General features: G+C 50.3%; 1 protein-coding gene across 1 annotated transcript in view; it reads right to left on the bottom strand.

Moving 5' to 3' along the window:
- plxna4 (plexin A4) overlaps positions 1 to 25,069 on the bottom strand; it is a 689,385-nt gene that overhangs the window by 200,569 nt on the left and 463,747 nt on the right. Inside the window, exon 7 of the mRNA XM_078235826.1 lies at positions 19,763 to 19,916. Coding sequence (XP_078091952.1) covers positions 19,763 to 19,916 — 154 coding nt within the window. The remainder of the gene's footprint in view (positions 1 to 19,762; positions 19,917 to 25,069) is intronic.

Below are 25,069 nucleotides of genomic sequence, written 5' to 3'. Positions count from 1 at the left end.
GAGAGAGAGAGAGCGCGCAAGAGAGAGAGAGAGCGCGCAAGAGAGAGAGAGAGCACGCAAGAGAGAGAGCGCGCACGAGAGAGAGAGAGCGCGCAAGAGAGAGAGAGCGCGCAAGAGAGAGAGAGAGCGCGCAAGAGAGAGAGCGCGCAAGAGAGAGAGAGAGCGCGCAAGAGAGAGAGAGAGCGCGCAAGAGAGAGAGAGAGCGCGCAAGAGAGAGAGAGAGCGCGCAAGAGAGAGAGAGAGCACGCAAGAGAGAGAGCGCGCACGAGAGAGAGAGAGCGCGCAAGAGAGAGAGAGCGCGCAAGAGAGAGAGCACGCAAGAGAGAGTGCGCGCACGAGAGAGAGAGCGCGCAAGAGAGAGAGATCGTGAAAGAGAGAGAGAGAGCACGCAAGAGAGAGAGCGCGCACGAGAGAGAGAGAGCGCGCAAGAGAGAGAGAGCGCGCAAGAGAGAGAGATCGTGAAAGAGAGAGAGAGTGCACGCAAGAGAGCGCGCAAGAGAGAGAGTGCACAAGAGAACGCAAGAGAGAGAGAGAGCGCCAGAGAGATAGAGTGCAAGAGAGAGAGAGCGCAAGAGAGAGAGAGCGCAAGAGAGAGAGAGCGCAAGAGAGAGAGAGCGCGCGAGAGAGAGAGAGAGTGCACAAGAGAACGCAAGAGAGAGAGAGAGCGCCAGAGAGATAGAGTGCAAGAGAGAGAGCGCGCAAGAGAGAGAGAGAGCGCGCAAGAGAGAGAGAGAGCGCGCAAGAGAGAGAGAGAGCGCGCAAGAGAGAGAGAGAGCGCGCAAGAGAGAGAGAGAGCGCGCAAGAGAGAGAGAGAGCGCGCAAGAGAGAGAGAGAGCGCGCAAGAGAGAGAGAGAGCGCGCAAGAGAGAGAGAGAGCGCGCAAGAGAGAGAGCGCGCACGAGAGAGAGAGAGCGCGCAAGAGAGAGAGAGCGCGCAAGAGAGAGAGAGAGCGCGCAAGAGAGAGAGCGCGCGCGCAAGAGAGAGAGAGAGCGCGCAAGAGAGAGAGAGAGCGCGCAAGAGAGAGAGAGAGCACGCAAGAGAGAGAGCGCGCACGAGAGAGAGAGAGCGCGCAAGAGAGAGAGAGCGCGCAAGAGAGAGAGAGCGCGCAAGAGAGAGAGAGCGCGCAAGAGAGAGAGCACGCACGAGAGAGAGAGCGCGCAAGAGAGAGAGATCGTGAAAGAGAGAGAGAGAGCACGCAAGAGAGAGAGATCGTGAAAGAGAGAGAGAGCGCGCAAGAGAGAGAGAGAGTGCACAAGAGAACGCAAGAGAGAGAGAGAGCGCAAGAGAGAGAGCGCCAGAGAGATAGAGTGCAAGAGAGAGAGAGCGCAAGAGAGAGAGAGCGCGCGAGAGAGAGAGAGTGCACAAGAGAACGCAAGAGAGAGAGAGAGCGCAAGAGAGAGAGCGCCAGAGAGATAGAGTGCAAGAGAGAGAGAGCGCAAGAGAGAGAGAGCGCGCGAGAGAGAGAGCGCGCAAGAGAGAGAGCGCGCAAGAGAGAGCGCACAAGAGAGAGAGCGCCAGAGAGATAGAGTGCAAGAGAGAGAGAGCGCAAGAGAGAGAGAGTGCGCGCAAGAGAGAGAGCGCGCAAGAGAGAGAGCGCGCAAGAGAGAGAGCGCGCAAGAGAGAGAGAGCGCAAGAGAGAGAGCGCGCAAGAGAGAGAGCGCGCAAGAGAGAGAGCGCGCAAGAGAGAGAGCGCGCAAGAGAGAGAGCGCGCAAGAGAGAGAGCGCGCAAGAGAGAGAGTGCACAAGAGAACGCAAGAGAGAGAGCGCGCAAGAGAGAGAGCGCGCAAGAGAGAGAGCGCGCAAGAGAGAGAGCGCACAAGAGAGAGAGCGCGCAAGAGAGAGCGCGCAAGAGAGAGAGCGCGCAAGAGAGAGAGCGCGCAAGAGAGAGAGCGCGCAAGAGAGAGAGTGCACAAGAGAACGCAAGAGAGAGAGCGCGCAAGAGAGAGAGCGCGCAAGAGAGAGAGCGCGCAAGAGAGAGAGCGCGCAAGAGAGAGAGTGCACAAGAGAGAGAGTGCACAAGAGAGAGAGTGCACAAGAGAACGCAAGAGAGAGAGAGAGCGCAAGAGAGCGCCAGAGAGATAGAGTGCAAGAGAGAGAGAGCGCAAGAGAGAGAGAGCGCGCAAGAAAGAGAGCGCGCAAGAGAGAGAGAACGCAAGAGAGAGAGCGCGCAAGAGAGAGAGTGCACAAGAGAACGCAAGAGAGAGAGAGAGCGCAAGAGAGAGAGCGCCAGAGAGATAGAGTGCAAGAGAGAGAGAGCGCAAGAGAGAGAGAGCGCGCAAGAAAGAGAGCGCGCAAGAGAGAGAGAACGCAAGAGAGAGAGCGCCAGAGAGATAGAGTGCAAGAGAGAGAGAGCGCAAGAGAGAGAGAGCGCGCAAGAGAGAGAGAGCGCGCAAGAAAGAGAGCGCGCAAGAGAGAGAGAGCGCGCAAGAGAGAGCGCGCAAGAGAGAGTGCACAAGAGAACGCAAGAGAGAGAGAGCGCGCGAGAGAGAGAGCGCCAGAGAGAGAGAGCGCGCAAGAGAGAGAGCGCGCAAGAGAACGCAAGGGAGCGCAAGGGAGCGAGAGCACACAACAGAGAGTGCGCAAGAGAGAGTGCGCAAGAGAGGGAGCACGCAAGAGAGAGGGAGCACGCAAGAGAGCGCAAGAGAGAGAGCACAGAACAGAGAGAAAGCAAGAGAGAGTGCAAGAGAGAGAGAGCGCGCAAGAGAGCAAGCGACATCCCTCTGAGTAACTTTTAAATTTAAAAATAGCCACAGCTATTCAAAGATTGAGGAGACTGGGTCTGAATTCTCTAGTGTTTAGAAAAATGAGAGGTGACCTCATTTAAGTGTACAAAATTCTTACGGAGCTCAGCAGGGTAGATGGCAATAGGATGTTTTCCTTGTTTGGCGGGCAGTCTAGAACCAGGGGACACAGTCCCAGAATAAGAGGATCAAGATGAGGAGGAATTTCTTCACTCAAGAGGGTGGTGAATCTTTGGAATTCTCCACTCCAGAGGGCTGTGCAGACTTCCTCGTTAAGCAAGCAAACGTCAATAGATGTTTGGATGCCAATAGGATAAGGGGATGATGCAGGAAGATGTTGGTGAGGTAGGAGGTCAGCCATGATCTCGTTGAATGGAGGAGCAGGATTGAGGGGCTGAATGGCCTACTCCTCCAATGTTATCACAATTCTGTTTGTTGGAGCTTAAACTGGCTGTCACATTCCCGACATTACAACAGTCACTTCGCTGCACAAGTACTTTGTGGGCTGTTGTGGGCTGTTTGGGACATCCCCAGGGTAGTGAAAGCTGCAATATCGATGCAAATCTTTTTTGTCTTTTCGTTCCTCCACCCTCCGTAAACTTCAGCTCATCCAGAACTCATGCCTGCTTCCTAATGGCCATCACCCCTGTGCTCACTGACCAACACTGGCCTCTGGTCCAATAGCTCTGACCTTCTTCATGGCCACTGTCCCAGGTTGAACATTCTGAGCTTGGTGTCCTAATTGACCCCGAGGTTCCAAATCCATTTCCGCTCCCGTCAGCAATAACCACCTATTACCCCCTTCACAACTTTGCCCGTCTCCCCATCCCTGCCTTAGCCCATTTGTTCCTGTTATTACTGCGAGCCAGGACTATTCCAGTTGGCCTTTTATCTTTCAGCCTCTGCGTTCTTGAAGAAAAGCAAAATTCTGCGGATGCATTGCTTTGGAGACGATTCAGAGGGGATTCCCGAGATTGATTCCAGGGATGAGGGTTTTGTCTTATGAAGAGAGATTGGGCAATTTGGGCCTATGCTGCCTGGAGTTGAGAAGAAAGGGAGGGGATCTCATGGAGGTGTACAGCGTGATAAGGGGGATTGACAGTAGACATGGAGAGGATGTTTCCTCTTATAGGGCAACCTGGAACAAGAGGTCACAGTTTTAGGATAAGGGGTGACAGATTTAAAACAGAGATGGGGAGAAAATACTCTTTTCAAATGAGTCGAGAATTCATTATCCAGAGTGTGGTGAATGCTGGGACATTGAGTAAATTGAAGGAAGAGGTGAACAGATTTTTAATTAGTAAGGGGTTGAAGGGTTATGGTGAATGGGCAGGTAAATAAAGTTGAGGCCAAGATGAGATCAGCCCTGAATGGCAGAGCAAGCTCGAGCGGCTGACTTGCTTGCTCCTGCTCCTAATTCTTATGATTCTTATGCTGGAAATCTGAAACCTCCCTCCTCGCTCGCGGCTGGGATTCTCCAGCACCGCTGAAAGCGAATGGAGTTTTGGCTGGAATTCCAAATTCTCCGTTCTCGCTTGCAGCAGGACGGGCAGGGGCGCGATCGGAGAATCCCGGCCCAACAGGCCCTGGCAGCATCTGTGGAGGAAGAGAAGTCACACGGACTGGAAATGTTCACTCCGTTTCTCTCTCCACAGATGCTGCCGGACCTGCTGGGCTTTTCCAGCATTTTCCGTCCGTAATCTTGAAGGGACCTGAGGCTGTATTGTTGTGCACTAACTCGCATCGACCTCTGTTCTTTCCTCACAGCTGTGGTCACTCACTGAGCCGCTCCAATTAAATTCGCACGGTTGCTGAAACGTCCTTGTGGCCTCGCCCTTCCCTATCTCTGTAACCTCACCGAGCCCCACAACATATCTGCACTCCTCCAATTACCTCCGCTGAACCAAGACTCTTAGTTAAGTCTCTCATCCAGAGACTCTGACAGTGCAGCACGCCTGCTGGTGCTTGAGTGCCAGACTCAAAATTTGGGCGGAAGTTTCCTGTATCGCCCGCGACAGGAATTGGAGGGGGGGGGGGGGGTGGGGCTGGAGGGCAGACCATGCAAAGGTCCATTGACCTAGAATCATAGAAACCCCACAGTACAGAATGAGGCCATTCGGCCCATCAAGCCCGCACCGACAACAATCCCACCCAGGCCTTATCCCTGTAACCACACGTGTTTACCCTGCTAGTCCCCCTGACACTAAGTGGCAATTTATCATGGCCAATCCACCTTACCAGCACATCTTTGGACTGTGGGAGGAAACCGGGGCACCCAGAGGAAACCCACGCAGACACGGGGAGAACGTGCAGACTCCGCGCAGACAATGCCCTTACTCGGTCTGTACCCTGGCGCTGTGAGGCAGCAGTGCTAACCGCGCTGGCAGGATTTTCCGGTCTTGGGGCGAGGGCGGCTGGAAAATCCCACTGGAGTGGGGCTTGAACACAGGAACCTTCCAACTGAGAGCGATACCCATCGAGCGACGGCAGGCAGTGAGTGGCTGGACTGAGTGGTACGGTTATTACTTAAGATCACTGCTGCTCAGTCCAGAGCAATGCTTACACCTCAGCTTTCGATTATCATTCCCTAATTGATGACTTAAGTCATTTACTGTCTTTGTCCTACCTTGGTATTGTGTTTTTCCTCCTGTTTTATTGATTATGTAATTACTGTCTCTTACCTCATCGACTATGTAATTATCATCCTTCGCCGCATTGATTGTGCCATTTGCTAGCTTTATACAGGAGATATGAACCGTGGAATTAGATTTCCACACTGAACTGCATTGACTGGATTGGCTGGGAAAAGGGTTCATCGCGGCCAGCTCTTCCTGCAGCTGGAGGTTGTAGCTTTCACACTGCATTTACAGGGAGCTCTGACGGGACGACCGTTATCAGGAATGGTAAACAGTCCTGCTCCAACACTGTTGGGGGTGGTGATTGCCCATATTGGCTGCTCTCTGTGGCAAACAGCCAACAACGCCAAGATATAAGGAGCGGTTGAAGAAACTAGGATTGTTCTCATTGGAAAGACGGAGGCTGAGGGGAGACCTGATAGAGGTCTACAAAATGATGAGAGGTACAGACAGGGTGGATAGTCAGAGGCTTTTTCCCAGGGTGGAAGTGTCAGTTACAAGGAGGCACAAGTTCAAGGTGAGAGGGGGAAAGTTTAAGGGAGATGTGCGGGGGAAGTTTTTCATGCAGAGAGTGGTGGGTGCCTGGAACGCACTGCCAGAGGAGGTGGTAGAATCAGGCACATTAGCAACATTTGAGAGGTATCTGGATGGGTACATGGATAGGGAGGGAGTAGAGGGATACAGACCGAGTAAGGACAGAAGTTTTTTTTTAGTTTAGTTAGGGCATTGTGATCGGCACAGGCTTGGAGGGCCGAAGGGCCTGTTCCTGTGCTGTACTTTTCTTTGGTCCTTGCAATGAGAAAACACTGCAACAGCAGCAGTGACATGGCCAGCTAGATTACAGCCATCATCACCATTGTTGGCTAACAGACTTCTTCCCACAGAGTTCAAAGAATTTGATTTGATTTATTACTGTCACATGTATTGGGATTCAGTGAAAAGTATTGTTTCTTACGCGCTATACAGACAAAACATTCTGTTCATAGAGTACATAGTTCATAGGGCGGCACGGTAGCACAGTGGTTAGCACTGCTGCTTCACAGCTCCAGGGACCTGGGTTCGATTCCCGGCTTGGGTCACTGTCTGTGTGGAGTTCGCATATTCTCCTCGTGTCTGCATGGGTTTCCTCCGGGTGCTCCGGTTTCCTCCCACAGTCCAAAGATGTGCGGGTTAGGTTGATTGACCATGCTAAAATTGCCCCTTAGTGTCCTGGGATGCGTAGATTAGAGGGATTAGCAGGTAAAATATGTAGGGATGTGGGGGTACGGCCTGGGTGGGATTGTGGTCGGTGCAGACTCGATGGGCCGAATGGTCTCTTTCTGTACTGTAGGGTTTCTATGATTTCTACATAGAGGGGAAGAAAAGGAGAGAGTGTAGAATATAGTGTTACAGTCATAGCTAGGGTGTAGAGAAAGATCAGGTTAATATAAGCCATTCAAAAGTCTGATGGCAACGGACAAGAAGCCATTCTTGAGTCAGTTGATATGTGACCTCAGACTTTTGTATCTTTTCCCCGACGGAAAAAAGTGGAAGAGAAAATGTCTGGGGTGCGTGAGGGTCCTTGATTATGCTGGCTGCTTTTCCGAGGCAGCGGGATGTGTCGATGCAGTCAGTGGATGGGAGGTTGGTTTGCATGATGGACTGGGCTACGTTCACAACCCTTTGTAGTTTTCTGTGGTCTGGGTCAGAGCAGGAGTCATGCCAAGCTGTGATACAACCAGAAAAGATGCTTTCTATGGAGCATCGGTTAAAGTGGGAAATTTACAGACAAATTTGGATCACAGCTCTTCCATTCCATTCTCCTCCTCATGTGACCAGGAAGGGGCCACAATCACAAGGTCATTTCTGGCCGGAACGGTCACTCAGAACGCCAAGGCATTAACGTGTCCGACCACACAGGTTGCCCCACTGGGGCAAATGCCGCAGAGCAGGGCCCTCACATTGGAACCCGAGTCAATGATGAGGGCGCCGGGGTTGGTGGGCAGCTTGGACAGCGATGGGCAGTGCAGTGCTCGCACTGTTCGTGGCCTCGGCCCATTTCCCTCCTCCCTGGCCTGGCCAAGGCGCTCTCCCACTGGGCGAGACAACCAGAGTGCTGGCACGTAGCTCATCTCTCATCATTCCCGCTCAGCAGCGCAGCTCCCCGGCAGCAGAAAGAGAGATAAATCAATCCACACAAATCATGACTGACAATTAATCTATCTAAATTTTACATAATATATTTCCTGTTACCACTGCTCATTGTTAACCATCTGCTCCTGATTGTTTTGACAGGCTTGTTAAATACTTCATTTTAATGGTCGACTGAGCAACACCCAGTACTAGGCCTTTCGATGCCAGCACGGCGAGGGAGATTATTCCTTCAGATAGACCGTGCCGAGCATCGGGCCCCGTGCAGAGCGCCAGGTTTGGAACTCGGGGAGAGGATTTGGGAACGTGTTTCCAGACTGCAGCTGGAAAGCCCACAGCTGGGACAGCTGTGGGGAGCTGCTGTCTATCAGCTGCATCGGAAAATTATCTCCATCCCCGAGCACATACAACCCCATGAGTGAGTCTGTCAGGCACATCTCAGAGTCCAAAAGATGCTCGTTTCTGAAGTGAAACTGTGCAGACATCGTCAAAGAGGCTTTGTCGCTCACTTTGAGAAAGGAGAGTGGCCACTTTGACTCTTCAGTAGCACACTCAAAGCCATCACACCCCATTTGCTGCCACTTTATAGAATAGAATCATAGAAAAGAATCATAGAATCCCTACAATGCAAAGAGAGGCCATTCTGCCCATCGATCCTGCACCGACACCAAACCCACCCAGGCCCTATCCCTGTAACCCCATGTATTTACCCTGCCAATCTCCCTGACAATAAGGGGCAATTTAGCATGGCCAATCAACCTAACCCGCACATCTTTGGACTGTGGGAGGAAACCGGAGCAGCTGGAGGAAACCCACGCAGACACGAGGAGAATGTGCAAACTCCACACAGTGACCCAAGCCGGGAATTGAACCCGGGTCCCTGGCGCTGTGAGGCAGCTGTGCTAACCACTGTGCCACCATGCCACCCAAAAGAAAATCTGAAAGTGATTTTAGCCAGGCATGGGAGCTCCTTTACATTTTAAAGTTTATTTATTGGTGTCACAAGCAGGCTTACATTAACACTGCAATGAAGTTACTGTGAAAATCCCCCAGTCACCACACTCCGGTGCCTGTTCGGGGTACACTGAGGGAGAATTTAGCATGACCAATGCACCTAACCGGCATGTCTTTTGGACTGTGGGAGGAGGCCGGAGCACCCGGAGGAAACCCACGCAGACACGGGTAGAACGTGCAGATTCCACATAGACAGTGACCCAAGCCGGGAATTGAACCTGGGTCCCGGGTGCTGTGAGGCAGCAGTGCTAACCACTGTGCCACCGTGCCGACCCATGTCCGGTGTAATTAACCTTACATCAGTTCTTCCCCTTATCTCTCCCCACCCCCCCTGCTCCCCATCCTAGTCCATTGCAAACAATAATAATACATGTCTGCAGTGCTCTGCTGGAGAATTACAGTCTGAACTATTTTAACTGGAGACTTCCAATAGACCCAGGATATTCCTTTTTCTTTAAGCTGGGGTGTTTCCAGCCAGCGTGCAGTGTTACAGAGACAAACAATAATATTGCAGTCACGTAACTGCTCAAATGTCGAGACAAACTGTAAAAATAAATTCTCTGAAGTTTGAACTGACATTGCCAGATTTTTGTTAGACAAGGGTGCGAAAGGGTCAAGAGTAAGGCTGGGCAATGGAGTTAAGGGCGTTAAGGGCGGCACGGTAGCACAGTGGTTAGCACTGCTGCTTCACAGCTCCAGGGTCCCGGGTTCGATTCCTGGCTCGGGTCACTGTCTGTGTGGAGTTTGCACATTCTCCTCGTGTCAGCGTGGGTTTCCTCCGGGTGCTCCGGTTTCCTCCCACAGTCCAAAGATGTGCGGGTTAGGTTGATTGGCCAGGTTAGAAATTGCCCCTTAGAGTCCTGAGATGCGTAGATTAGAGGGATTAGCGGGTAAATATGTGGGGGTAGGGCCTGGGTGGGATTGTGGTCGGTGCAGACTCGATGGGCCGAATGGCCTCCTTCTGCACTGTAGGGTTTCTATGATTTCTATGATGAAGATGCAGGTCAGACTCAATCTACCTGAATGACGGAACGGGCTCAAGGGGCTGAATGGCCTGCTCCTGCTCCTCTGTCCTTCGGAGTAAACATCACAGCCAAACCTAATCCTCGTCCAACACCCACATACCCAACACTGAGGATTGATTTTCTTCCCTCTGGTAGCAAAGGGGCTCAGTCACAACTCTGCGCATGCCTGGAAAAGGCCATTCCACATGTCGATGCTGGATGTGACATATTTAGCCCTGGATTGCACAGTGCACTGCATGATTTCCGTTCATTCTCTCCCAAGATGTTGAAATGATGAGTTCATCAGTCTTCCCTCTTCTTCCAACTTACAAACTCTTCTAGCCCAAGCTCAGTGTCGATCTATTGCGTCCAGCATTCACTCCCCATTCTTTCTTGTTCTTCAAAGCCTTTTGGCCCTCCCTTATGCTTCTCATGTGGCAAGTTAACTTGCTAAGCCACCGTAATCACCCTCATCTCTCCATCAGAAGATTGCAGATCGAAGCCCCATGCCAGGGATTTGACTCCAGGCTGGCACCACAGGGCAATCATAGAAACCCTACAGTGCAGAAAGAGGCCATCTGGCCCATCGAGTCTGCACCGACCACAGTCCCATCCAGGCCCTACCCCCATATCCCTCCACATTTACCCGCTAATCCCTCTAACCTACGCATCTCAGAACATTAAGTGACAATTTTTTTAGCATGGCCAATCAACCTAACCCGCACATCTTTGGACTGTGGGAGGAAACCGGAGCACCCGGAGGAAACCCACGCAGACACGAGGAGAATGTGCAAACTCCACACAGACAGTGACCCAAGCCGGGAATTGAAACCAGGTCCCTGGAGCTGTGAAGCAGCAGTGCTAACCACTGTGCTACCGTGAAATATAGAGGGAAGGCGGCACCAGCAGAGGTGCCATCCTCAAAAATGATACGCCCCACCTGTATCTTGAAGGTAACATGACGCAGAGAGGAAAAAGGTGCCTTGGCCAAAATTCATCCTTCACCAACATTCATCCTTCACTATAAGCCAGAATTAAATTATAAAGCCAGGATTTGTAGATTGTGGCATCTTGCCATGTGAAAAATGCTTACTGTATTGTCATAGCATTGTGTTCCACCCTTATTGTGAGAGTGGTTTGAATGTTATAAGGATCTCTACAATTAAATAATTTTTTGACTTCCAACGCAAAGGAACTGTTTGGGGTATCAAAATATCTGGATAACAAAGAATAATTACGTTTTAAATCCCCAAAGCTTCTCAAAGCACTCTCACACTGCCCTGAAGTGCAGGCACTGGTGCAATGTGGGAAATCATAGAACCATACAGTGCAGAAGAGGCCCTTCGGCCCATCGAGCCTGCGCCAGCAACGCAGCAGGCAAATTGCACATGGCAAGGTTCCACAACAGAGATGCGAGAGTGACCAGATAATCTGTTTTAGCGACATTACTAAATCAATAGCCATTGGATGGACATTGGGGAGAACTCCCCGACCCCTCAAATAATGCCAGGGGGGAACTCTTATGTCGACACGGGAGGGCATATCACCTGGAAGTCTGCGGCTGGAATTCTCCCATCCCGCCCGCAACTGGAATTCTAGCAGGCGGGGGGGGGGGGGGGACCACGTAAAGGTCCATTGAAGTCGGGCGGGAATCCCTGGTTTTCAGGCGAGCGCAACCAGAGAATCCCACCCTGTGTTTCTGATCACGTCTCATTTCCTCAGGAAAGCAATCGAATGCTTTTTAAAATGCTGACACTGATCCATGGCTAGTACCGAGGATTTTTTTAAAAATGTGTTCATGGAATGTGGGCATCGCTGGCTAGACCTGCATTTATTGCCCATCCCTAATTGCCCTCAAGAAGGGGGTGGTTGAGCTGCCTTCTTTAAGCTCTGCAGACCCTGTGGTGTAGGTACACCCACAGTCATAGAATCATAGAATCATATAGCGCAGAAAAGGCCCTGAAGCCCATCGAGTCTGCACCAATACATTAGAAACACCTGACCTGCCCGCCTAATCCCATCTGCCAGCACTTGGCCCCTCGCCTTGAATGTTATGATGTGCCAAGTGCTCATCCAGATACTTTTTAAAGGATGTGAGTCAACCCGCCTCCACCCACCCTCCCAGGCAGCGCATTCCAGACCGTCACCACCCTCTGGGTAAAAAAGCTTTTCCTCACATCCCCCCTAAAGCTCCTGCCCCTCACCGTGAACCTATGACCCTTCAACTAAGGGGAACAGTTGCTCCTTATCCACTCTGTCCATGTCTCTCATAATCTTGTACAGTGCCCATTGGGGTGATTCTCTCATCCCACTGTGCTAATTTATCAGTGCAGCAGCCGAGAGCTTTCAGTGGGTCCGGATTAGCACGATCTGTGCTGGGCGTCTGGCCCTGAGTGCTTCTCCCAGCGCGAGATTTCTGGTGCCATCGCTCCACGCCAGAATTAGGCGCACAGCTGCATTAGGCATGCGTGGGGGGTGGGATTGTAATACAATTTATATATGATTAGCGGGTTCAGGAATGAAGTCTCCAGGCCCACTAACCTCTCCCACCCCGCGAGGAGTCATTCACTCCAGTGGAATTCCGAGTAGCTCCCCACTTTCGGGGAGCTGGCAGCCCAACCCCGCTGGAGTGAAAAGGGGGAAATTGGGGTCCCCTTTGGGTTGGGCGGGTGTCCCCTGGGCATTGGCATCCCGGCAGTGCCAGCCTCTGCCCCCCTGGCACTGCCCAAGGGGCAAAGTGCCAATGCTCGTGACTGGACCTGGACATGGTCGGGGGGGGCTAGCGATCGGGCCATGGGAGGGTGGGGGGGGGGGGGGGGGGGTCGCACAGTTGGCGATGCAGGGGTTGCGGGGCTAGCCAGTGATCGGGCTGGCCAGCGATCAGGAGGCTGGCAGTGTAGGGCCACTGCACATGCACAGATCTCGGTGCTGACAGTTCAGCGCATGCGCAGTGGCCCACTCAGCACTATGCTGCCGGCCTCTCCGGCGGGTATAGGCCCCGTCCACTGAATTTTAGCGAGATTCACGCTGAGGTGCTCTGCAGTGCACAGAGTGTGGGAGATTCAGTTTGAAAATCCCGCTGAAAAAAACCAGCGGGATTTACCCCAGTTTTCACGCAAATTCGACACTTAGAATGTTTTGGGAGAATCCTCCCCGCCCTCCCCCAATGTCTCTCATACGTTAGGGAGGGAGTTCACAGAATTTGACCCAGCGACAGTGAAGGAACGGTGACATATTTCGGCGGCACAGTAGCACAGTGGTTAGCACTGCTGCTTCACAGCTCCAGGGACCTGGGTTCGATTCCCGGCTTGGGTCACTGTCTGTGTGGAGTTTGCACATTCTCCTCGTGTCTGCGTGGGTTTCCTCCGGGTGCTCCGGTTTCCTCCCACAGTCCAAAGATGTGCGGGTTAGGTTGATTGGCCATGCTAAAATTGCCCCTTAGTGTCCTGGGATGCGTAGATTAGAGGGATTAGTGGGTAAAATATGTAGGGAAATGGGGGTAGGGCCTGGGTGGGATTGTGGTCGGTGCAGACTCGATGGGCCGAATGGCCTCTTTCTGTGCTGTAGGGTTTCTATGATTTCTATGATTATGATTTCAAAATCAGGATAGTGAGTGATTTGGAGGGGAACTTCCAGGTGGTGGCGTTCCCAATAAATCTCTGCCCTTGTCCTTCGAGATGGGAAAGATCACGGACTTGGCAGGGAACAGTGGGAATGGACAGAAATGATCCAGGGAAATTCTCAGCTTGGCCTGAACATTGATTCTTCAGTGAGGAGCGAGGCAGCATTTTGTTTTAAATCTAAAGTTAAGTTTCTAAATTTGTTGAAAATGCATTGTTTAATGAACGCCAAGACATCTCCCGGTTTACGTGTGTGTCTATCTGACAAGTCAACATTTTTTTCTATTTAATTAGGTTGAGTATTTATTTGTGCCTCTCTCTGTTTTTCGATGTAATTTTGACCTGCGTTCAGCCTGCATCAGCTAGTCTGATAGCCACTTAATTTAAAATGTAATTAAAATATTGGCAGTTAGGGAGGCCTAGAAAATTAATATTATTTTTCCCATTAACAGTGATGAAGTAGTAAACGGCGAAGAGGAACCACATCAATTCGAATTACTCTGATTTCAGTAAATCAAAGTGTAACGAGGGGGGAGGAGAGCGGGGGGCCGACCGTCCGTTTGGTGGTTTATTTCGACACAATTTGCCCAAAGTCGGCGTAACTGCAGAAAGCGTCGGTGAATTCGGAGCACAAATTATGTCCAATGTCAATGGAACTTCTGCGACCGATTGCACTAATCTTTTTAAACCTCCCCGCTGCTCCCACGCCAGGTTTAATTTATCACCATGGATGTATTTACAGGTCTAAATATTAAGCTAGTTCCTCTGGACAAAACGGACGCTAATAGACACATTATAAAGGCTTTTGAATGCAATTCTTCTCTGATTTACTAATAAATGAACCACTGTGTAGCCAGCGGCTCCAAAAGGCTTTTTCAGACTCATTTTCAGTCATGGATTTCTCACAGGTGGTGGATTGGCTGCGATTAAAAACTTATTTTTTGTGATCCCCCCCTTTTCAGTTGCACTAATCAAACTGCACCAGTTATCGCACTAAAATACATCAGGGAATGGCTTCCTTGATGTATTTCGAACATATTTAGAATGTTTCCCGATGTCAAACTCAACAATACACAAATAGGTTAGAGCAAGAACTTGGGGTCGGCACGGTGTCACAGTGGTTAGCACTGCTGCCTCACAGCGCCAGAGACCCGGGTTCGATTCCCGGCTTGGGTCACTGTCTGTGTGGAGTCTGCACATTCTCCCCGTGTCTGCGTGGGTTTGCTCCGGGTGCTCCGGTTTCCTCCCACAGTCTGAAAGACATGCTGGTTAGGTGTTAAATTCTCCCTCAGTGTACCTGAACAAACACCGGAGTGTGGCGACTGGGGGATTTTCACAGTAACTTCATTGCAGTGTTAGTGTAAGCCTACTTGTAACACTAATAAATAAATCTTAATCAAACTGCACCAGTTACCGCACATCATTGAATGGCCTCTGAAGTAAAATCTGAAGAAAACATATTTAGAATGTGGCCTGATTTCACACTCAGTAGTAAGCTTGAGCAGGAACTTGAGAGGAAAACCACTCAAAACAGACGCAGTTTTCACCCAAATCCCAATCGTGCCCATCACGCAGTGTCCATAGCAACAGGTCCGCCTCAGTGCTTTTTCAAGGTAGTCTCCATGTTTAGGAACTAACCGGGTCCTCTCCCAGAAGTCCATCTTTTAACAGCCAAGTGGTACCTGGTTATTAAAACTGACGATCTCAATCAGTGAGGTTGTTTAATGGCTTGTACATTCTGACTGCAGTGAAGTAACAGTCCCGAACCCTTTGTCTCCACTGCACAAACCGGCGCTTCCGACAGGGATGTCGGAGGGTTGTTATAGAGAAATTGTTTGCTCTGGTGGGAGAATCCAGAACAAAGAGGAACCCACCGTAAAACGATAGCCAAGCCCTTCCAGAATAAAATCAGAAACACATTATCCTCCACAAACACTGGTGGAAATGTCGAACTCACTCCCAAAAGGGCAGAAGTCTATTAGAGCTTTCAAGCCAAAGATTGATAACAATTTCAATGGTACCAAGATATGTGGAGCAAAGGCAGAGGGAGGCATGGCGGAGGGATTCAGGGAGTGAGGAGGCACAATGGAGGGATTCAGGGAGTGAGGAGGCATGGCGGAGGGATTCAGGGAGTGAGGAGGCATTGTGGAGGGATTCAGGGAGTGAGGAGGCATGGTGGAGGGATTCAGGGAGTGAGGAGGCACAATGGAGGGATTCAGGGAGTGAGGAGGCACAATGGAGGGATTCAGGGAGTGAGGTGGCATGGCGGAGGGATTCAGGGAGTGAGGAGGCACAATGGAGGGATTCAGGGAGTGAGGAGGCATGGTGGAGGGATTCAGGGAGTGAGGAGGCATTGTGGAGGGATTCAGGGAGTGAGGAGGCATGGCGGAGGGATTCAGGGAGTGAGGAGGCACAATGGAGGGATTCCGGGATGAGGAGGCATGGCGGAGGGATTCCGGGAGTGAGGAGACATGGCGGAGGGATTCCGGGAGTGAGGAGACATGGCGGAGGGATTCCGGGAGTGAGGAGACATGGCGGAGGGATTCCGGGAGTGAGGAGACATGGCGGAGGGATTCCGGGAGTGAGGAGGCATGGCGGAGGGATTCCGGGAGTGAGGAGACATGACGGAGGGATTCCGGGAGTGAGGAGACATGGCGGAGGGATTCCGGGAGTGAGGAGACATGGCGGAGGGATTCCGGGAGTGAGGAGGCATGGCGGAGGGATTCCGGGAGTGAGGAGGCATGGCGGAGGGATTCAGGGAATGTATATCAGAGGACAGATGCATAGCAACAGAAAGAATAGCCAACCAGGGGTTGTCCAGAATCTGTGAGGGTGAAGTAAATATAGGACTGAGAAAACAACTACATTCAATCAACTTACAAATTCCCCTGGACTGAGCAGCAGCTTCAGAACCCAGGCCTGAGGCCCAGTCAGACATGGGGAGGACGGGTCAATATTCAGGCCACCATGTGCCAGGGTCAGGAAATTAGTCTGAACAATTCAGACACCCCCCCCACCCCCTGCCCCCCCTTCAATTCGGACCTCACTGTTCTCAAACAGAGGGAGCCAAGCCCTTCCAGAATGTAAAATCATCTTAACTATTGCAAAGTTAGTGTTTATTGATCAGTGGAGTACTCAGTCACATCAGTGCACACTTGAACTGTCAAACATAGTTTCAGCAGAGATTGATTTTTCTCTTGGATCTAATGCAGGTTACTCCTCCGAACATCTTTCCCGATGGATCAGCCGACATCTCCAGGTACCAGTTTTCTCCCCATTTATTTTAACGGGTGCAATTTGTTTTAAGTGCCATTTGCTTGTAAAGATTTCAGTTCGCAGCTGTATTTTCAACAACTCGTTCATCTCGTAATGACTCCTCAGTGAAAATCAAGAGGCTCGGAGCTGTGATACCTGCCAGTGACAACTGGAGCCCAGTCACAGAGCCCAGTGTAATACAGAGCAGCCAGAAACCCGGGAGAAAGGCTCCCGTTTTGTACCCAACAACGAGTCGCCTGTACAGAGGCAAGTGACTGAATTCGAAATCTTCCCAGAGAGTGGGGAGCTTGCAAAATTCAAACTAATATATTTATCTGTCTCCTTTTAGGTGCCCCGTGGCTTCAGCACAGTATGTCAGGAAGTTCCTCATGGTACCAAATGATGTATTTTAAAGTTTATTTATTCATTCATGTCACAAGGAGGATTACACTAACACTGCAATGAAGTTACTGTGAAAATCCCCTCATCGCCAGACTCCGGGAGAACGTGCAGACTCCACACAGACAGTGACCCAAGCCGGGAATCAAACCCAGGTCCCTGGCGCTGTGAGGCATCATCGAATCCCTACAGTGCAGAAGAGGCCATTCAGCCCATCGAATCTGCACCAACAACAATCCCACCTCGGCCCTATTCCCATAACCCCCCCCCCCCCACATATTTACCCCGCGAAACCCTCTAACCTACGCAACGCGGGACAGTAAGGGGCAATTTAGCATGACCAATGCACCTAACCCGCACATCTTTGGACCGTGGGAGGAAACCGGAGCACGTGGAGGAAACCCACGCAGACACGAGGAGACTCCGCACAGTGACCCAAGCCAGGAATCGAACCGGGGTCCCTGGCGCTGTGAGGCAGCAGTGCTAACCACTGTGCCACCCATATTTGTGGGTATAAATAAGGGGATCTGCAGCTTAAGAGAATGCAATGTGCTCTTTGGTTGTAGAGGTGTACAGCTGCATACCACAGGATATGTAATATCATTGAGCGATTGTCCACTGCACTCCGTATTGAGAGTCAAGACCAGTTGTCACTTGGAGTAGCATGAGCAATCAAGGGATACTTGGCACACACACACATAATGAAGCCCACTGTAAACACAGGCAAATATTTTGCCCTGACATTCGCATTCCCTTCAATTTTGAATGGTAATTTCCTATGTAAACATGTCACGTTGCAATTACACCCTCTCAGCACCCATGGCGCTACAAGCCTTCCATTGCAAGAGGCTGTAATTCCAGATTCTGTTTATTCCTCAGTTTCCAAAGCCCTATGTGGCCTGAAGGATTTAAAAGGGAAAGTCTTCGCTGTTCCAAGATGGACCTTTGAACCACACCCAAGGAAAAGGGGATCATTTTGCAGGGTTTCTAACCAGACAGAGCTTCACTTTCTCCAGAAGCACAGTGGCAGAGTGGTTACCTTGAACTTTTCCAGGATCCTGTCCTTTATAAATAGCTTCTACGACTTTTCCTGAGACGGATGTCGAGCGGCACGGTGGCACAGTGGTTAGCATCACAGCGCCAAGGGACCCGGGTTCGATTCCCGGCTTGGGTCACTGTCTGTGCGGAGTCTGCACGTTCTCCCTGTGTCTGCGTGGGTTTCCTCCGGATACTCCAGTTTCCTCCCACAGTCCAAAAGACGTGCTGGTTAGGTGCATTGGCCATGCTAAATTCTCCCTCAGTGTACCCGAGTGTGGCGACTAGGGGATTTTCACAGTAACTTCACTGCAGTGTTAATGTAAGCTTACTTGTGACAATAATTAATAAACTTAAAAGCTGTGGCTATACCCTCAGCATCACTGGTGCCTTTCGAGAAATTTATCTTGTCCCGATGTTTGATTCTGTCACCAGATCAATGGAATGTTAATAAAAGAAAAGAAACATGTCAACGTTTAGTCTTATTTAAAGACCAAGAACAGTGAAAATCAGCGCACTGATTAGATAGCTTTTTCAAAGAGGTGGCACAGGCAAGAAGGGCATTTTCTTTGCTGGAAGGTGTAATAAGTCTTTGGAGGCAGAAGTCCCTTCACCAACATCCCTTTATTTACAAACTCTAACAGCAGTACACAGAGTGCTGGCAGTCTACCCCCAGGGGTGTCAGAGGAACTGACCCTCCCGGTTAAATACAAGGCAAAGACTCCCTGATTGGCCCATCAATCGGATCCTTAATCGGGGACATCTTTTGGTGTCCAGCCAAATAAACAAAATCAAATTAACTTAGGGATAATTCAAAATGGGCAGCTCCCAAAAGGAGGGGAATGGACTTTGAATGGACCTACCTTGCATTAAGTTGATCTTTCTCTACACCCTAGCTATGACTGTAACACCACATTCTGCACTCTCTCCTTTCCTTCTCTATGAACGGTATGCTTTGTCTGTATAGCGCGCAAGAAACAATACTTTTCACTGTATGATAATACATGTGACAATAATAAAGCAAATCAAATCAAAAACCGCCCAAAACAAAAGTCAAAGCAGAAACTTAAAACATCAAATTAAAATGTGATTAAAGGGGTGTGGTAAACCATTGTTAAGTTTATTGCCTGTGTGTATGTGTGATTCATCAGCATGGGTGTGCTCCAAGTCTTTTGTGAATAAAAGCCTATTTGTTCTTGCGTACTAACTAGTCTTCGCTTAATTGATAGTGCATCAAGGGGTCAGTAATACACCCAAGTCCCTGCAGTGCCCAGCGGGCACAGAAGACATTCACAGTGCCCTCGGACACCGCATGCTCCCTTTCCAGGGACACCTGGCTGCGTATATAGCTGTGGTAGAGGGGCAAACAGTCAAGTTGGACGACCCCCTTGATCACCTGCTGCCTGGACCTGTTGATGCAATGCCTTGCCAGGCCCAGGAGCGAGTTCACGAGGAGGTCCTTCTCCTTCCCTGCCCTCCCCCCCCCCCCCCCCCCCCTCCACACCGGGTGCCCGTAGATCAGGAGCGAGGGGCTGAAGTGCAAACAAAACATAAATGAAAGGTTTTTAGGGAAACTGCAACGGTTGTGTAGCCTATCACACACAGCATAGACATGGCTCACAGACTCCACGAGGTTGCAATCCTTAATCAGGGAGTTCATACTCCAATAGGCCAACCTCAATGGCCTGATTGAAGTCATTCCAGAAGGTTCTACAAGAAGCCACATCCAATTTCAGGAATTGAGCAGCGAACATTGGTCAGGTTAAAGCTAAAACCTCCCAGTTGCTGCTCTGTGTGGCAGCTTTATGTCCACACACAATCCTGACTTGCAGTGGCCCACTCACCACCAGAGATTTTGATCCAACTCCCAGTTCCCTCCCCCCTGGTGTCCGACCGGACACACTGCACCCTTCAGCTTCTACCTCTTACCTTTGTCCGTCAGGATTCGAGGCACCTCCTTCTCTGCTGGTGAAATGCACTGGATCACATTCCCTATCACCAGGCCATCCATCTCGGCAAAGTCTTCGAAGGTGCAGTTGACGCCCGCGGAGAGCTCCGGTACATTGTGAGCTTCCAGCACCAGCTGGGGAAGGAAGTGAGAATCATAAAAGGGTCAAAAAGTAACTGCAGCAACTTTCAGTCAGAATAGACTCCAACATGCAACGCAACCAACCCTCTCATAGTTCCCAAATGTATCACATTTCCATTTCCCTTCAACCATGGAATCCATAGAATCTCTACAGTGCAGAAGGAGGCCATTCGGCCCATCGAGTCTACACCGACTCTCTGAGAGAACATCTTATCCAGGCTCACCCACCCGCCTACCCTATCCCCATAACCCACACATTTATCCTGGCTAATCGACCTTTCTACACATCTTGGGACACTAAGGCACAATTTAGCATGGCCAATCCACCTAACCAGAGCATCTTTGGACTGTGGGAGGAAACCGGAGCACCCGGAGGAAACCCATGCAGACACGGGGAGAATGTGCAGACTTTGCACAGTGACCCAAGCCAGGAATTGAACCTGGGTCCCTGGCGCTGTGAGGCAGCAGTGCTAACCACTGCGCCATCGTCTTCCCACCTTGGCACTCCACAGGATCCGGCCCGATCACATGGCCCACAGCAATTGCCCTATTAAAGGGGCCACCCCACCACAGATCTTTTACATCCACCCGAGAGGTCTGTAAGGGCCTCTGCTTAACATCGCATTCCAGAGTTGACACCTCAGATAGTGCAGCACTCCCTCAATGCTGCATCAGAGTGTCAGGTGAGATTATGTGTTCTGGAGTGGGACTGACCCAGGTGTGAGAGTGTGGCTCACTGAACCAGGGTCTGCAGAGTGTGGTTAGAGAGGAAAAATACACAAACAGGAATTAAAGTTTATTTATCAGTGTCACAAGTAGGCTTATATTAATACTGCAATGAAGTTACTGTGAAAATCCCCTAGTCGTCACACTCCGGCGCCTGCTCGGGAACACTGAGGGAGAATTTAGCTTGGCCAATTCACCTAACCAGCGTGTATTTTGGACGGTGGGAGGAAACCGGAGCACCCGGAGGAAACCCACGCAGTCACGGGGAGAATGTGCAACCTTCGCACACACAGTGACCCGAGGGTGGAATCGAACCTGGGTCCCTGGCGTCGTGAGGCAGCAGTGCTAACCACTGAGCCATCCTCATTAAACATGTCAAAACTGCAGTGCGGAAGTGGGAACTGCGAGAATTTCAGTGTCGATTTGGAAACAGAAGCAAATGTTTCATCGTTCCAGTTCTGGGCAGCAGCAGGATACTGGGTAACCATAGAAACGCCTCAGCTCAGAGGTTTAAAGTGGAGGCCTTGCCTCATGGAGCAAGCTCTGACACACAAACAGTTTCAGGCGGGGGGGGTGGGGGGGGTGGGGGGGGGGAGTGGTGACAATCCTGATCACCATGGACACCACCTTCCTCCCCGTGACATGGATGATTGAGATCTCACTTCTAACACCTTTCATCTTTTCGTTAAAGCTCATCCGACGAGGATTGTTGGAGCTGAGGAAGGCAACAATTCCCATCTCTGCACCCTCCTGGACCAGCGACAGTGCAGCCAGATCTCCCTCTGCTTTGCTCAGTAATAAGCCTCAGAAGAACGGCCCGTACTCTGATAAAAGCAAAATACTGCAGACGCTGGAATCGGAAACAAAAACAGACAATGCTGGAAAATCTCAGCAGGTCTGACTGCATCTGTGGGGAGAGAGTGGAGCCAACGTTTTGAGTCTGGATGACCCTTCGTCAGAGCTGAAGACAAAGAAAGTCAGATAAGATTTACACTGGAGGTTGGGTAATTGGCCAAGATGTCATAGACAAAAAGACAAAGAGGATGTAAATGGTGGTGATAAAGGCTGAGGAGGATGCTAATAGCGTCCATTCAGAGATCAGAATGTGTAAATGGCTGAACAAAGCTCTGCCGAACTTTAGCCCTGATGAGGGGTCATCCAGACTCCATTGGCTCTATTCTCTCTGATGTGGAGATGCCGGCGTTGGACTGGGGTAAACACAGTAAGAAGTCTCACAACATCAGGTTAAAGTCCAACAGGTTTATTTGGTAGCAAAAGCCACTAGCTTTTGGAGCGCTGCTCCTTCGTCAGGTGAGTGGGAGCCCTGTTCACAAACAGGGCATATAAAGACACAAACTCAATTTACAAAATAATGGTTGGAATGCGAGTCTTTACAGGTAATCAAGTCTTAAAGGCACTGTCCACTCACATTGTCTGTACCTTTAAGACTTGATTACCTGTAAAGACTTGCATTCCAATCATTATTTTGTAAATTGAGTTTGTGTCTTTATATGCCCTGTTTGTGAACAGAATTCCCACTCACCTGACGAAGGGGCAACGCTCCGAAAGCTTGTGCTGCCAAATAAACCTGTTGGACTTTAACCTGGTGTTGTGAGACTTCTTACTCTATTCTCTCTCCACAGGTGCTGTCAGACCTGCTGAGATTTTCCAGCGTTTTTTATTCTTGGTCCATGCTCTGAGATAGGCCTCTTTGCCTTTTAAATTCCCCACACCAGCCTCTGAATAAGATAATCAATTACTGGCAAATCAGGTGTTCGTCCTCTCGGAACAACAACAACCTGCATTTGTATAGCGCCTTCAACACTGTAAGGTGCTTCAAAGGAGTTTTACCAAATATAATTGGACGATAAGGAGTGCAAGGTGATAGTAGGGCAGCTTACAAAGAGCTAGGTGAAAAAGCATCCTAAAAGGAGGAGACAGAGGCTTAGGGAGGCAGTTCCAGAGCGTAGAGTGAAAGCAGCTGAATACAATGCTGCCAAAAACCACCAAAGACATTCGATCGAGGCAGCCTGCGTATGGGGAGGTGGTGGCATTGTGATATTGTTACTGGACTAGTAATCCAGAGACCCAGAACAAGATCTGTGGACCCAGGTTCGATTCCCGCCACGGCAAATGGTGAAATTTGAATTCAATTAAAAAAAACCTGGAATCAAGAATCTGATGACCATGAAACCATTGCCAATTGTCGTTGGAAAAACCCATCTGATTCACTAATGGTCTTTGGAGAAGGAAATCTGCCGTCCTTTCCTGGTCTGGCCTACATGTGACTCCAGAGCCACAGCAATGTGGTTGACTCTCAAATATCCTCTGAAATGGAGGGCAGTTCAGGATGGGCAACTAATGTTGGCCCAGACAACGACGCCCACTGACAGAGATTTATATCTCATCTGTCTGGGCTGATAACCCAGGTCCCAGACATCAAAGACCAGTGTCCCCGACCCTCAGAGACACCTAATTCCTCACCTTCTTCACAACAAAATGGTAAACCTCTCAAAGCAGAGGTGCTCAATTGGGTACAAGTCAGAATATTATGGCCTTGATCAAGTTAACTCACATCTCAGCTCTGAACCCCAACCTCTTGCCAAACAGCAGCTGTCATTTAATGCCAGGGATGATGTACATAACTTAAGCTAAAGACAGCAATTTTACAACATATTCCTCAGAGCACAGTGGTTAGCACTGCTGCCTCACAGCGCCAGGGACCTGGGTTCAATTCCCGGCTAGGGTCACTGTCTATATGGAGTCTGCACATTCTCCCCGTGTCTGCGTGGGTTTCCTCCGGGTGCTCCGGTTCCCTGCCACAGTCCGAAAGACGTGCTGGTTAGGTGCATTGGCCGTGCTAAATTCTCACTCAGTGTCACCCGAACAGGCGCCAGAGTGTGGCGACTCGGGGATTTTCACAGTAACTTCATTGCAGTGTTAATGTAAGCCAACTTGTGACACTCGTAAATAAATTTTGAACTCCAGAAGCTTTCAAGGCGTTATTCCAGAACATTCTCGCTGTCACAACGCATCCACAGAGAGTGTCTTTCCTCGGACGACCTCACAAGGGGGCAGCGCAAATGAAACCCCTTCCTATTTAGGACATTACACCTTTTGGGGAGGCGGTGCGGGGGGGGGGAAGAAAGCCCCTCGACTATGGGCACGCACAAAACTTCAGGCTGATTTTCTGAAGAGGCACACTCAGGTGCAAAGACCTTTCCTTCTCCCGTCCTGACGTCCCCAAACACCCTTGTGTGTCCTGACAGTTTTTTTAAAAAAAATCAGAAAGTGTGGCTTGAATTCTTGGCCACAAAATAATAACCTGTCGCTTACAATTTCCACTCCAAATTGGAGCTTCTTTTTTTTTTTCCTCGGCCCCAAATTACATTTCAGAGCAAGTGATGTTGGCAGGCTGAGCTGGAAAATAATTTGCTGTTGGAATACAAAACCTGTCATTTTTTATCAGCAAATGGAAGTTGGCAAGGTGTAATTTCATAACCTATGTTTTAAAATAATACGCTTTCGCTTTTTCCATTTCCTACTGAAATTACATATAGCTCGATACCAGGTCCGGTGAATTACACGGTCAGGCAACGGGCACTCTCCCACTTTCGATCTGCTCTCCAATATCCCCACGCCAAGCTCCCCGTCCTGCCCGTTCGTCCGCCACCAACTCCGCCCCTACCTCTCGGGTACTTCAAACATGGGGCCGCACGGTGGCACAGTGGTTAGCACTGCTGCCTCACAGCGCCAGGGACCCGGGTTCCCGGCTTGGGTCACTGTCTGTGTGGAGTTTGCACGTTCTCTCCTCGTGTCTGCGTGGGTTTCCTCCGGGTGCTCCGGTTTGCTCCCACGGTCTAGAGATGTGCGGGTTAGGTGGATTGGCCATGCTAAATTGCCCCTTAGTGTCATGGGGGCACAGTGGTTAGCACTGCTGCCTCGCAGCGCCAGGGACCCGGGTTCGATTCCCAATTTGGGTCACTGTCTGTGCGGAGTCTGCACGTTCTCCCCCGTGTCTGCGTGGGGTTTCCTCCGGGTGCTCCGGTTTCCTCCCGCAGTCCGAAAGACGTGCTGGTTAGGTGCATTGGCCATGCTAAATTCTCCCTCAGTGTACCCGAATAGGCGCTGGAGTGTGGCGGCTAGGGGATTTTCACAGTAGCTTCATTGCAGTGTGAATGCAAGCCTACTTGTGACAATAATAAATAAACTTTAAACAGAGGGGGTACCATAGGCACGCGACCATCTGTAATAAATATCCCATCTAATCGAGTCTGAAAGGCAGCCTTGGTAGTAATGGGAATACAGAATTTCTCTCAAATGGAATAACAGCAAAGGAATGGAGCCTCCATAGACTGAGTGTCAAATGTTACCTCACAGCGATTTAAAAATATGCAGTGTTACAACTCAAACACGGGAAT

Source organism: Mustelus asterias, chromosome 19, assembly GCF_964213995.1.
Source record: "Mustelus asterias chromosome 19, sMusAst1.hap1.1, whole genome shotgun sequence".
Lineage (NCBI taxonomy): Eukaryota > Metazoa > Chordata > Chondrichthyes > Carcharhiniformes > Triakidae > Mustelus > Mustelus asterias.
The sequence above is the reverse complement of the archived record's forward strand: the minus strand, read 5'-3'. Positions and strand labels throughout refer to the sequence as shown.